The sequence below is a fragment of the Magnolia sinica genome, chromosome 2 (assembly GCF_029962835.1).
Source record: "Magnolia sinica isolate HGM2019 chromosome 2, MsV1, whole genome shotgun sequence".
NCBI classification, from domain to species: Eukaryota; Viridiplantae; Streptophyta; class Magnoliopsida; order Magnoliales; family Magnoliaceae; genus Magnolia; species Magnolia sinica.
The window spans coordinates 24,767,428-24,780,927 of record NC_080574.1 but is presented as its reverse complement, the minus strand read 5'-3'; the positions used below and the strand labels follow the sequence as shown (position 1 = coordinate 24,780,927).

Genomic DNA, 13,500 nt, shown 5'->3' with positions numbered 1-13,500 from the left:
GACCTTGTACGTACGGACAGAGCATTTGAGGACGAAAATATCTCTGCCTTGGAAAGTGTTACGTCGATTCCTTAGACCTATGGCTACGAATTATAACCGTAGCCACTGGAGCCGTAAGCAGGGATATTTTCCTCTTCAAATGCTCTGCCCGTACGTGTAAGGTCTAAGTTGAAAAGGTAAGTTTTGAATTCTTCATAAAAGACGCTAGATTAAAGGTGGAGTCTACAGTGGTAATTTTCTCTTTGATATCCTTTGAACCGTTTGTACAGGAGCTCCAGGAGCGTCAAACGAGCTGCTTGATCTCCTAGTTATTCGAACGGTTCAGAGAGATCAAAGTTACATGGGCCCCAAAATAATCTATTTACTATATCCACACCGTTCATCCATTTGACGAGATCATTTTAGATCATGAGATAGAAAATGCATATGCAAATCTCAAGTGAACCACACCACAAATAGCAGTGGAGACGATGACTCTCACCATTAAAACATTCACAGGGCCACATAATGTTTATTTTTCATTTAATCTGCTCATGATGTCATAAAGACCTGAATGACTAGGAAAAACAAATATCGTACTGATCCAAAACTTCTGTGACCCCCGAAAGGGTTTCAATGGTAGACATTTAATCTCCCACTGCTTTTTGCAGTGCGGTCCACTTGATCTTTGGATCTGTCTTATTTTCTGGATCAAGCCTCACGACGAGCTCACAAAATGGAAGGACGGTTTGGATATAAGACATACCTCAAGATGGAACCCACATAACTTGGTGACGTCAACACACCAACAAGGTTGGTAGTGTGCGGTACACCAGCCAATCCACTTCCCACGCGTATGGATTAGATCTCTTCCGTGTTATGATGTAATTCCTCGATACCTCAGCTACACGGGTGATTCGGTCCTTTTCAGGTATCTGTCGATTTTTCATCCGCTTTAGATGTCGTCAGCATCAGCACTCGCGATAAAATAAAACCGTGCAAAAGAGCGAAGCGGATTGTGTCCGAACCCGGTCGGACAATAAGCCGTCCGATCATAGCTCCTGTGGGTCCCATATTGATGTATCTGTTCATCCATTCCGTCCATCCATTTTTTCAGATATTTTGAATGTATGAAAATTAGAAGATACAAAATAAAATAGACCACACCATAGATAACTCTTGCATTTAACGCTTTATGCACTTAATGCAACCTACGCTCACTATTTGGTGTGGTCCATTTGATAGTTTTATTTAATTAATTTTTGGAATCATACCTTAAAATGATCTGTTAAAATGGATGGACGGCATAGATAAACAGATACATCATGGTGGGCCCTAGAGAAGCTCTGGTCGGACGGCTTATTGTCTGATCGGAGTTCGGACGCAACACACTTCTATAAATAAAAGGAAGGGGATTACTTGATACTCCGGCAGCTTCGATCGCTTGATACGCAGACACTGATAAATTTTACACTTGGAATATCGTAAATCAAACTGAGCCGACTAAATTATGGAAATCAACTGTTTCCAAATGACAGTCAAGGATAGCATTGATTGAGAGTTACTAATCTCCATGACATGGACACTTGTTGGTTGAAACAGGACCGTTGGATTTTTCATTTTCAATTGTCCAATAAATGTGCCCCAGTCCTATAGTCAGATAATCAAATAGGCGTAATTTTTTTCCACCATAAATCATCTACACAGGGACCCACAACTTGGGCCATTTAACTAGGATTTATTATATTCCATGTGTGAAATTTATAGGTGCCTGTGTGTCATCTACCCAACTCTGCAAGAGTATCAAAGTTTTTTCCTCTTTCAATAACATATCCTCGATAGATCGCGATAAGAAAAGTGATACGTCACCGGACAATAAAAAGGGTACTGATAGAGCTGCCATTTCATTGTCAACTTAGAAGGGTAAAGAGAAGATCCTGACCGTAAAATTAGTGAAACGTATCTTGGATGGACTGTGTATGAAATTTCAGAAAAAAGATAATGTTTAAAACTTTCGATCAGTTGCATTTAATTGAAAAATAAAATATGCCATTCATTAGATAACGGTGAAATATATTGATGGATAGGATTATATTTTAACGTATTTTAATGCTTTGAAAAAATCTAATTCAGAGACCACCTCGTGGAAAGTTCATATTCACCGTCCAAATTTCCACGTGGACGATGCCACATTACTCTATGCTGATAGAGACGGCTCTATGGTATTATTTCCCGCGATAAATTACCTGCCCTTTCCACTCTGGGAAGGAACGAATTATTTGATACCCGCACCCGAGGATGAGCACAGAATACTCGAGTTTTCAGTTTGTACATGAGCGGGCCATGATTTAGTGATCCGGACCATTGGTTTTCTGGGCCACATATTGGATCAAACACGATAGAAGAATCTCCTACACTAGGAGCTCATAACTACCAATCTCTCGGTGTTTGGCCTTTCTCGGGTGGAATGTGGATCCAACATTTTTTTCTGACCGTCCATTTGTGGTCCATAAAATGAATGATGAGGATCATCCTGAGGAGGAAATTTATGGGTCTCAATAGGCCGTTGGTATGGGTCAGTTAATGGTGGGACCCACCTTCACAAGCAAAAGCTCGAGTATTCTGTTCAAATCCTCGAGTCCTCAGGAGGAGAAGATGGCCACTTATTCTCCATTCGTTTGACAGTTGTTGGCTTTTCTCATCTGCTCTCTCTCTCTCTCTCTCTCTCTCGGCAGGCAAGAGCAGAGCAGAATTTTCCTTTTCTGCCTCCTTTCTTCGTATCTCTGACAAGACTCTTTCTCCTGCGTGCTGCAGCTTCATTTTCTCTCTCAAAATCGCCATGGCAGAAGCGGGAGAGTTTCAGGATTGGGAAATGCTCCAAAAAACCGACATGGGTCTCGTTCAAACGCCCTATTTGTCTCAGAATTCCAGGGATTTTGAAGGAGTTGAGGGGGATTCCGAAGGTGCGATCAGGTCGGATTACTTCACTCTCGAGAATTCATACGCTAAGGAGGCCCCTGAGGGAGATCGAGAAGGGAGTTCTGTCGAATCGGATAATCCAAGTTGGGTTGATCCTGCATCAGAGCCTCGGTACGCAGGTGGTGCGAAATCGGAAGTGGGTTTTGGGGGAATCGAGCTGTCATGCAGGAATTCGGGTGAATTTTGGTCGGATTCGGGCAGCGACAGTTCAGTTGGTCGGAAATTCGGGGATTTTGATGGAAAAGGCGAGCTGGATTGTGGAGATGATGGGAGAAGAGAAGTAGATTTCGAAGGGATTGGGGCTGCAAGGAAGAACTCAGGTGATTTTTGGTCAGATACTCTGAAATTCAAGGACTTCTTGGGAAAAGGGGAAATGAGTTTTGAGGGAATTGGAATCAAGCGTACTAATTCCAGTGAATTTTGGTCTGATTCGAGCGGTGATGACAAATTCAGGGGCACGGATGAAGAAATTGAATTAGGTTCTGGTGATTTTCTCAAGATGGGAGATGGGTCGGAGTCTGGTGGGGTTGCGGAGGTTGAGGAAGGAGAGAGGTTGGATTCTGATGGGTTTGTTGAAGGAGAGGGAGGTGGAGAAACAGATAATCTTGTTACAAGCCACGTGAAATCGGTTGAGGCGGAGAAGAAGAAGGTGGTTTGGTGGAAGCTGCCTTTGGAGCTTCTGAAGTTCTGTGCTTTCCGGATTAGCCCTGTTTGGTCATTCTCCATCGCCGCAGCTGTGATGGGCTTTGTTATTCTGGGACGGAGATTGTACAGGATGAAGCGTAAGAGCCGGAGCATTCCACTTAAGGTTAGCCTCGACGATAAGGTGAGCTCCTACCCACCTGGTAATATGTTTATTGAGTGTTTCGATTTTATTTTTTATTTTTTTACTAATCTTCCTTTTCCGTTAATCTTTATAAAATGTGCAGCGCGTGATAGAACATCCTGCCTTTGCATTTTTTTGTTATCTTTTTATCTTTTGTTATGCTGATACTGCTAGAATCGATCGAGTGATTGTTTTGTGTTTGGATGCACTATTGAATTGGATTGAAATAATTAATTCAGCATATAGTGGAAATAACAAAGTTGCAATTTCCTTGCTCAGTATTCATACTAGGGGCAGGCTCCAAGTTACAGTTATCATACTTTCGAGTTGGACTTGGAAGGAATATGACTGTAATTTGAGGCTCCTTCCTTTTATGAATACTATGGAAGGTAGCTGCAATTTAGTTATTTTCTCTCTGTTGAACTAGTTATTACAATTCAATTAAATCATGCGTCCAAAATCAAGCTCATGGTGTGGTTTTTACTTGCTCTAATCATCTTGCTCATCAGTTGAAAGATAGTTTATCTGCTGGATGTGATCTCGGTCCTTGAGTTGGGTTTGTTGAATATAAATATGTGGGCTTTGCTGAGCTCATAGGCATGTACAAGTCAGCTAATGAACACGCCACCACATATGCCTGCGTGGAAGACAGGTGCACTAAGGGTACCACTATGTAGATTCCCTATACCATAAATCAAGTTGGTCGCTAGTCAGGTGGGGTAACAATTAACTGAACAAATGTATGGCTGTGAAAATTTTGTCTGAAGTTTTCTAACCCTTCAACTTATGTCTAATATCATGGCACAGCTACTGAGTGGACAACCTTTATTTTTCGGCAGTTGCATCAAGACAGTGATGTCCACATGATGGATAGCTTGGATATTTAACATGTGGGGCAAGAATGTGGTGGTGTGTGCATTAGATGACTTGTATACGGATGTGGGCGTAGCAAAGCTCTAAATATGCTGCTGTGATAACACTTCGATCATTAAGCAGTTGAGATATTTATTTTCTGGTGGTAAGTCTGGTGTAGATATTAACTACTTTAATCAGATTACATGCCATGACCGTTGCAAATTGCAATAGGTGAGCGGAACGTCACTTTATCTTCTCCATTCCTCTTTTACTTCTTTAAGCATCACGCCTCCCCAGACTGAATGTTCGATGAGCTGTAGTATGTTTTTTCCCACCTTATATGATGAAAATGATCTTTCATCATTTGAACTCTGAATGATTCCACTTCAAGGTCAGCGGCTCATGTACTTCTCTTCTCATTTCATAAACATCCATTGCTCTTGGACTGTCTTTGCTGGTTCCATTTAATTCTAATTGATGTGTGTGGATGCCTGTGTTTGTTTGTGTAGCACCAATGTCCCTCACTTTAAGATTTCAGACAGATATGTGAGATTCCATATGAAAAAGGAGTCAGTTTTCTCACATACAACGAAAGATACTAGAGCCAGTAATGAGCCATGCTGGGTAGTAATAATAAAATTTGTCTGGATATCAAAGAAAAAAAATAATCTAGATCTGGAATGTTTCAACTAGATTTCTCAAATTCTGGTGGAAAACAGTACGTTTTCCCTAAAGACTGACTTTTCCTCCATTGACAGCCAGATCCTTTTTTTTTTTTTTTTTTGGTTTTAGAATGGAGATTCTTTTTGGATTTGATAACTGATATTTCATGACAGCAGTTGACTCCCATCTGAAAATGATTTCAACTGAAAACTTTGTTTTGCTTCTGAGATAATTTGAGATTTTTTTTTTTTTAATTTGATGTAAAAATTCAAGATGATTCGGGATTTCTGATGACTTTTGTATACATATGCACTTTGTTTGAATGCATCACGAGTTGATGTTTGGAGACTGATGCAATTATAGGGATCAGTATTAATGGCCGATTGGCAAGGTTTCTTCGTTCTCATTTCTGACATTTGTTCGGCAAGGCATATTGGGTTTCTTCTCACATTATCATTCATCTTCTAATTTCTGAAATCTATGATACGTGGTTGCTTGAGTAAAAAGGAGTAGCTCAGATAATAAGGATGATGGATCCTCCTTCCTTGAGGCTTGAGCTTTAAATCTTCCTCACTTTTGAACTCTATACCTACTAGTTATTTGGAATTTAGAATGAAGTATACCCTAAATTACCTATTGGGCTTCAAGCTTTGCTTTTTAATGTATATTTTTTCTAGGAAATATTTCAACATGATTGCACTTATGAGATAAAACCTGTCCATGCTGCACCAATGGTGCAAGTAAAAGGCTGTTTGGCATGAAAAATTGATCTCTTCAATCTGAATTCTTCAATCTTGAAGCCTGGAGTCGTTTTTGAATCGAAAACCAGGAAAACCCAGATTTTAACAAAAGAGGAAATGGAAATAATGGTTGTGGTAGAATCCTAAGTGTCTAATTAAATACTAGAGATGAATTTAATAACGACAAAGCCAAAGCCATAATTTTTATTCTCCAATGCATAATGAAGCCACGCATCCAATAAGGCTCTTGTGTAGGCTTAAACAAAGAGAATCCTAATAACTTGTGGAAGGGATCAAATTGCAATTGCTTATTATTATTCCACAATTGCCATAAGGATGGGTATTTTGGTCATTCCAATGCCCAAATAGAATTAAAAACAAGACTGAACATTAAAACCCTAAATCTATCATCACAAGGTCAACATGCGTGATTAGTAGGGCCCAGAAGTGTGCGGGACCCACACATGTAACATGTAGGATCAGATGGGTCCCACCCTGAATCTCTTTAGGTTCCCTCATGAAGAGGGCCTCATTACGTCAACCCATATTTTGAGAATTTCAGATTTTGGAGGATGTGGGTCCCACCCTGAATCTCTTTAGGATCCCTCATGAAGAGGGCCTGATTGCTTCAACCCATATTTCAAGAATTTCAGGTTTTGGAGGATATGCCATACTCGATACTTTGGTGTATTCAAAACCGTCAACTTGGGGAACATAGACTAAAAGTATAGGAGTTGTTATTGACATGATGATACTTGTAAATTGTGGCCTTTTTTAGAGTTTAACTAATATGTTGCGTCGGTACATCATTCCACCTCAACCAGTCATCCTACTTGATTTGGGACTTGGTTGAGATTAGATGTAGTTAATTGAGTTAATGCAAATGATAGTTATGGGTCCCTTGGGCAGGAAAACTCCGAAATAGGGATTTTTCCTTAATTCCAATTTTGGTGGGCCCATGGCATTCATGTTAGAGTTGCACTCATTAAGTGATGATTTCTCCTGTGTTATTGAACGTGTGAAAATTGTGATAATGCAGGGGGACATGCCACTTAATGGCCTCTAATCTGACGTGAAGTTCACAGGGTTTGCCAAAACTGGGATTAAGGGGTAATCCTGATTTTGAAGGATTCCCTGTCCAAAAGGGCTCTAAATATCTGCTATTAAAAGAAGAGTTCAACATAAATACTTCTAAAAGACAATTTCTTGTGTTGACCTGTGTCAAACAACTATCATACTGCACAGAACAATCTATGTTCGCATTCTTCTTTTTTTTCTTTTCTTTCTTTCTTTCATTCTTTATTTCTTTTGGAGCATTAACTTATGTTGGCATTATGAAATGGTAGAACCTGAAAATTAAGCCCAAGTTAACAAATAACACCTAATAAACTATATAATTGTCTATTTTAACCTATTCCAATACTTAACAAGGGATAGAAAGAGTTTGGAGTGGAGATTCCATTTGGTCTAATCCATTCCAATATTTAAAAAGTTTAAAAGAAAGGGTAGATTGGCGGGTGATTGCGTGCATCCGCAGGGAATAGTCTCGCTATAAAGGGGTGGGGACACCCTGTCATCATCCAAAAAAAAAGGAAAAAAGGCAGGGTAGGGCTTGAAAATCTCATTGTTATGTTTTGCTTGTATTTTCCAAAAAATAAAAAATAAAAACCCAGCTTGTCAAGAGGATAGGGTTATCCACGTGCAGGGTCCTGGTGTACCTGCAGCTGGACCTGCCTAAATGAGTTGTATTTGGTCCTGGAGTTGACGTTCGAGGTTCCAAACTCAAATCTGATGTAGTCTGGGTACCTGTAGGGAGTTGGGAATTAGGAGTACTAGCTTCGATTGGCTGGGTCACATCCAGGTTAGATTCGGGTGGTTTGGGTTCTCTTAAGTTTTAATTGGTAAGTTATAGTAATATAATATAATCAAATATTAAAATTAACTGGGTAGTCGGGAACCCGACAGGTACTTGATTATTTTACCAATCCAACCTGATTCTTAACTGGGTCTAAGGTGGACGACCTGAAATGGGTCCAAAAAATGGATCCAGGTGTTTAAATCTAGTTGGGTCCTTTGGGTACCCTTGAATCCGTGTATCAATTGACAGTCCTACAAGTGGATGGGAGTGTGAATTATTTTGATGACCATTCTAATACTGAGTGGGCTCAAAGTAAACTGAAGTCTTGATCCTATAGAGTTGACTTCCGTCAATGTCCTCAAGTGCTCAGTTGTGTTTTTAAACATTGCTTTCAATCAGACAATCACCATCATGTGCGGCAGATAATCACCATTATTTTAATCTGCTTTACCATTAGATGATTATGGTTTGTTCCATGATTTATACTTTCAAATGGTCAAGTTGTCATGCTTTCATAACACCATGCCCACATATGTGAATGCATTTTTCGTATGGATATGTTTACATGTGACTTCCAATGCAGTAGCTGGTGCTGAGGTTTAGTATGGGGCCTAATGGTGTTCACATGTGAATCTTGTCAGTAATCATGCATCGGTTGCTTGCTCGAGCACAACCCGTCATGTGTGTGGGTACCTTGAGCTTAGCAGTTTTATTGGCAACTGCCCCACCACAACCCTACTTGCTCAATCTTTGGGTGTGCATGTAATAGTCGGGCTGGGGTTCATTATTTGGTGGGACCATGTTCGGCATGTGAATGGTGTAAATGTGAGCCTCTGCCATTGCCAGAGAGTTGGTAGAAAAGAAGGTTGATGTCTGGTGGGCAGCAGATTTTAATAACTTTTGCCAATCTACCATTCAAAAGCCAACCCCAATTTGCTGAGAGAGGCTAAGGCCATGTTTAGTAGACCAGAGATGCCTAAAAAGGAGTCCCATCTTATTTAATTATCAGCAATGATCTATTAGAGATCTTGATCTCTAGTACATAATTACTGTTAACTAAAATGAGATTAACTCAATTTTCGGCATTTACCAAGTAAGGCCTAAGATAATGATGTTGATGTTATTGGCTGATGAATGTGAATCTGCAGAAGGTGACCCACTTCATGACTCGTGCTGCGCGTCTCAATGAAGCATTTTCAATGGTGAAGCGAGCGCCCATTGTCAGAGCATCACTGCCGCCGGTTGGGGGAGTGACCCCATGGCCTGTAATGGGTTTAAGATGAGACGTTACGGCACTCACAAAAAACAGATGCGTGATGGCAAGGTCAGTCAAGAACATCTCTCACACACTTTCCTTATGTATGTATGTATGTATGTATATGGTATCTGCTTTCAGTGCACGACAGCTTTCCTTCATGTAGGTACATGTTGTGCTAAATAACATGTGTTCTTCAAGACTCTGTATTTATATTCCGTTGATTTCCTTTCCGCCAGTTGGAGTTGTTGATTTGTAAATTTCCAAAGTTGATTTGCTATACTCTTCTACAACCAAGCATTTTAATGAAATTGGGACATGGACAATGACGAACATGGGACGTTGGACAATCTGACAATGCAAACAAACCAGCTCGTCTATATGATGATGTTGCAGAAACAGTTTTTGCGCAAGTTTTAATTTGTTGTTGTGCTTGCAATGGTATTGCTAATCCCTTTTCACAGACTTCTTATCCTCCATCGTAACGGTGCCGCCGGCCTTTCATCCTCTTCTTATTCTCAAATTTTAGCTGTTTAGAAAATAAATAACATTAAATAATAATAACTCGTGGGAGAAGATTCTGATTGGAAGCTTGACTAACTGGTGGTTGTGGTAATTACCCAGGATCAAGGTATTTCGTAACAGTAACAGTGGTCGCCGCGGCCACCACCGTTACCTTTACCATATGGGTTGTAATGGCTTTTACAACCTCCATAATGGCCATTACATCCCCTCCCTCTCTCTCTCTCTCAAAAATAAAATAAAATAAAATAAAAATAAAAATAAAAATAAATGTATTGGCCCTATAGTGGACCAATACGGGGGTATGTACCGGCTGTTACTGGTCATTTTTTCTGTAATGGCCGTGACCCCGTAACGTGTGGACCGTTATGGGGGTTGTACTGCCCGTTATAGTCATTTTTCGGTAATGGCCTTTACTACTCTGTAACGGCCATTATGCCTAGGATCTGCACCATGAATGGCTAGGATCAAGAGGGCCTTATGTTCTTGATCCAACAATAGTTGCACACTTGACGTGTGTGCATGGCACGTAACCTGTCAAAATGTTTGTCATAAAAATTAGACATCTCTGCTCATCAGGTGCACCAGACGTTTGGAGCAGATCCTCCGTTTTCCTTGGATTTTTATGGTGGCCCACATGATGAGCAGATCGGTCTTATTCTTGCATCAGGCGTTCCTTATGGCAGGGTCAACCTTTTGGACGGGTTGGATGTCATACCCATTTCACATTGACAAATATTTACTAGCTTCACAATGTCAATGCCCCTCTAGTTAGTGTGTGAGACCTCCCTAAATAACACCAATAGGTAAGAAATAAAAGGATAGACCTTAAAGGTTTATGAGGTTATTGGGACCCACCCACCCAACAATCTATCTGGCTAGGATATGGGGTTTCTTGCGTTTGGATGGTGGTGGTGATGTTGATTATCTTTAATCTCGAATCTTTCCAGTCCAAATCCAGACTGTTTATTCAACAGTTCCATGAATGGGCCATAAAAAAAGAGAGAAGATCGGACAGTCCTGATTGTTAAATCATTGGGGGTACAAATGCCAACTAAAGATAGATTAACAATGGCATAATTTCATGGATTAGATGGTTTGGATAATCCAATAAAGCTTCGTTTTAATTAAAACGATGGCCACCCAATGTTGGAACGTGTGGGGATGAATGATCTGGATATCATCCACGTATAACTTCCGTATTGTGTGAATGATATGAATCGCATCCCAATGCCATTGTACGCATCTGATCAGCTCCCTTTCTTCAATTCAGTACATTCGGAGGACATTGATTGAAGGGTTAGGATCTTGCAATATGCTTAGATTGCTGTATTTCTTTTCTTAGCCAGCCAATTTGCAGGACACCAATCAAAGAGGTCGAGTTCTCCTATTGCTGGAGATTTTTGGGCAATGATTCATCCATGGTGAGGCCCAGCATATCAGCGGCCAGGATCAGTGAACCAAGGGCCCAACTTGTACAAACTCAAGTCCTGGCGATGCTTTGCTAATCTTCCTCCAAGTGTCTGGCGTACGTGAGTGGAGGTTCTCCGCAAGACATTCAACGTGGTACGGGTACGAGATCCACACCATCAGGTGCACCCCACAATGCTGGCCCTGGGCAGTCAATCAGGCCATTGTCATTAGATGGCCCACGTGTGTGAGGTGGGTCACAATGCTGACCCTAGCTAATAAATCAGGCCAGTTTCATCAGATGGGCCACATGCATGAGGTGGCCCACAATGCTGGACCTGGTCAATAAATAAATCAGACCGTGTCATCAGATGGGCCACTTGTGTGAGAAGAGTGGACAACTAACCGTCCATATTCAATCCCTGCCGGTGAATGTACGGTCTAAACTTTTGTGCCACGGCATTTCATGATGGGCCCCAGATAATGAATGACCCAGATCTCACTACCCTGTTGTGATGTCAGCATTCACGCAGCGAAGAACCTCCTCCAGGAGCTCAACCAACGCCTCTGCCTCTGGAGGCATATGAGGATGGTGCGTCCATGTTATTGTGCATGCGTCGTATACATGGATGATGAGATCAGAACCATTCATTCGGTAATTCCAACACGGTATAGGCCATAGACCAAAAATCACACCGTATGGGGACTGTCGTCGCACTTTAATAGACAGTGTATGAATGGTCAGTCAAAAGATATGGTCCGGATAATCTGATCAATACAAATTTTGGCGGAGTCAGTGCTGGCATTCTCGATGGTCAGGATAATCTGATCAGGGAAATTTTTTGGCTAGCATCCAATCAATGGTAGAGCCCGTGTGATGAATAAGTGCCACGCAATGTGCCTCTAGAAGCTCTGGATCTCATCTCATGATTCATCGCATCCCTCATTAATCAAACATGGACATGATTCCATATGAGTACTTATTATGATGGCCCAGACTAGGCCTAGTGGACCACGTCACCCTGATCAATGGATGGATGATATAAGAGTGACTTCAACAGCAAATAACCACACCGTCCATCTAAGATGAAACCATCAACGCGTCCTAACCATGCTTAGGCCGCAAGAGCACTGTATCTAACCACTCCTTAATCTGGGCCCAACAGATCCTTTTGACTCATTTGAGCATTGGAAAGCATCGCTTTGTTCAAACGGTGGTAGACCATGTTCCGTAGAGCGTGGACTCAGAGCATTTGATTGATGCGATTGTTGGATGATGGATCATCCATAGTGGACCCACCGTTTGAACGGTGTAGATCTGGTTATGCACTTTCTCAGTGTAGATATAGAATTTTGAAAGCCATAGGCAGAGAGAGGTGGACGTGCCGGAGTGGTTATCGGGCATGACTAGAAATCATGTGGGCTTTGCCCGCGCAGGTTCGAATCCTGCCGTCCACGATTTTTGTGGATTTTTGTAAACCCGGTTCGGGTGGGCACATGCGAGCGGCGGGTCAGCCAGCTTGGGTGGGTCCCTGATGTTAATGTGAAATCCACCCTACCATCAGGTGTGTCATTCCCTTATTAAGTAGGGGTCTAAACGGGTCGGTTTGGTTACTGCAACCGGACTGTTAGCACCCTATGAGGGAACTAGAATGTAAAAATTGGATCGGTTCAATGGTTCTGAGCTTTTTATAATACAGCCCAATTGAATAGCAAGAGAGAGAGTGAGCTTTTTATAATACAGCCCAATTGAATAGCAAGAGAGAGAGAGAGAGGACAGCCGTAGCAATAATACAGCCCAATTGAATGGCAAGTGTGAGCTTTTTATAATACAGCCCAATTGAATAGCAAGAGAGAGAGAGAGGACAGCCGTAGCAATAATATAGCCCAATTGAATGGCAAGAAAGAGAGAGAGAGAGAGAGAGAGAGAGGACAGCCGTAGCAATAATACAGCCCAATTGAATGGCAAGAGAGAGAGAGAGGACAGCCGTAGCAATAATACAGCCCAATTGAATGGAGAGAGAGAGAGAGAGAGAGAGAGAGAGGAGACAGCCGTAGCAGGGTCGGGTTAGTGTGAATAGGGGTTGGTTTGGGACTTAGGGTATTTTGTTCTATGGTTTGGATCCATAGTTCGATTCACGGTTCGGTTCAGTTTGATTCTATGTACCCTCAAATTGAGAACCGGTTCTTTGATTTTTGGAATCGGAACCAGAACCGAAACCGGTGCACTATAAAACCGGACCAAACCAGACCATTTGGTCAGTTCCACCGGTTCGATGTGCACCCCTACTATTAAGTGTAGAGCTTAAGACTCAGCACCATTCCTGCTTCGGGTGGACCGCACGGTTAGAAACACTATATAAATAACACTCATCTTCAAATTGTTTCCCTTGCTTTGGCCCACTTGAATTAC

General features: G+C 41.5%; 1 protein-coding gene and 1 non-coding gene across 2 annotated transcripts; both read left to right on the top strand.

The window, feature by feature from the left end:
- The first annotated feature begins 2,688 nt into the window (after positions 1–2,688).
- Positions 2,689–9,355, top strand: LOC131236705 (uncharacterized). Its single transcript, XM_058234072.1, has 2 exons — positions 2,689–3,784; positions 9,049–9,355. Exons 1-2 carry the CDS (start codon positions 2,819–2,821, stop codon positions 9,181–9,183), a joined length of 1,101 nt encoding a protein of 366 aa, XP_058090055.1. The 5' UTR covers positions 2,689–2,818; the 3' UTR covers positions 9,184–9,355.
- A 3,108-nt stretch (positions 9,356–12,463) lies between these two features.
- Positions 12,464–12,545, top strand: TRNAS-AGA (transfer RNA serine (anticodon AGA)). The gene has a single exon. It is a non-coding gene; the product is annotated as a tRNA-Ser (tRNA).
- Positions 12,546–13,500: the final 955 nt, after the last annotated feature.

Excerpts from the sequence above, each read along its gene's own strand:
- LOC131236705 (XM_058234072.1), top strand. The coding sequence starts at position 2,819 with ATGGCAGAAGCGGGAGAGTTTCAGGATTGGGAAATGCTCCAAAAAACC. Across the intron at positions 3,785-9,048 it reads AGGTTAGCCTCGACGATAAG|AAGGTGACCCACTTCATGAC; the intron begins GTGAGCTCCTAC and ends GTGAATCTGCAG.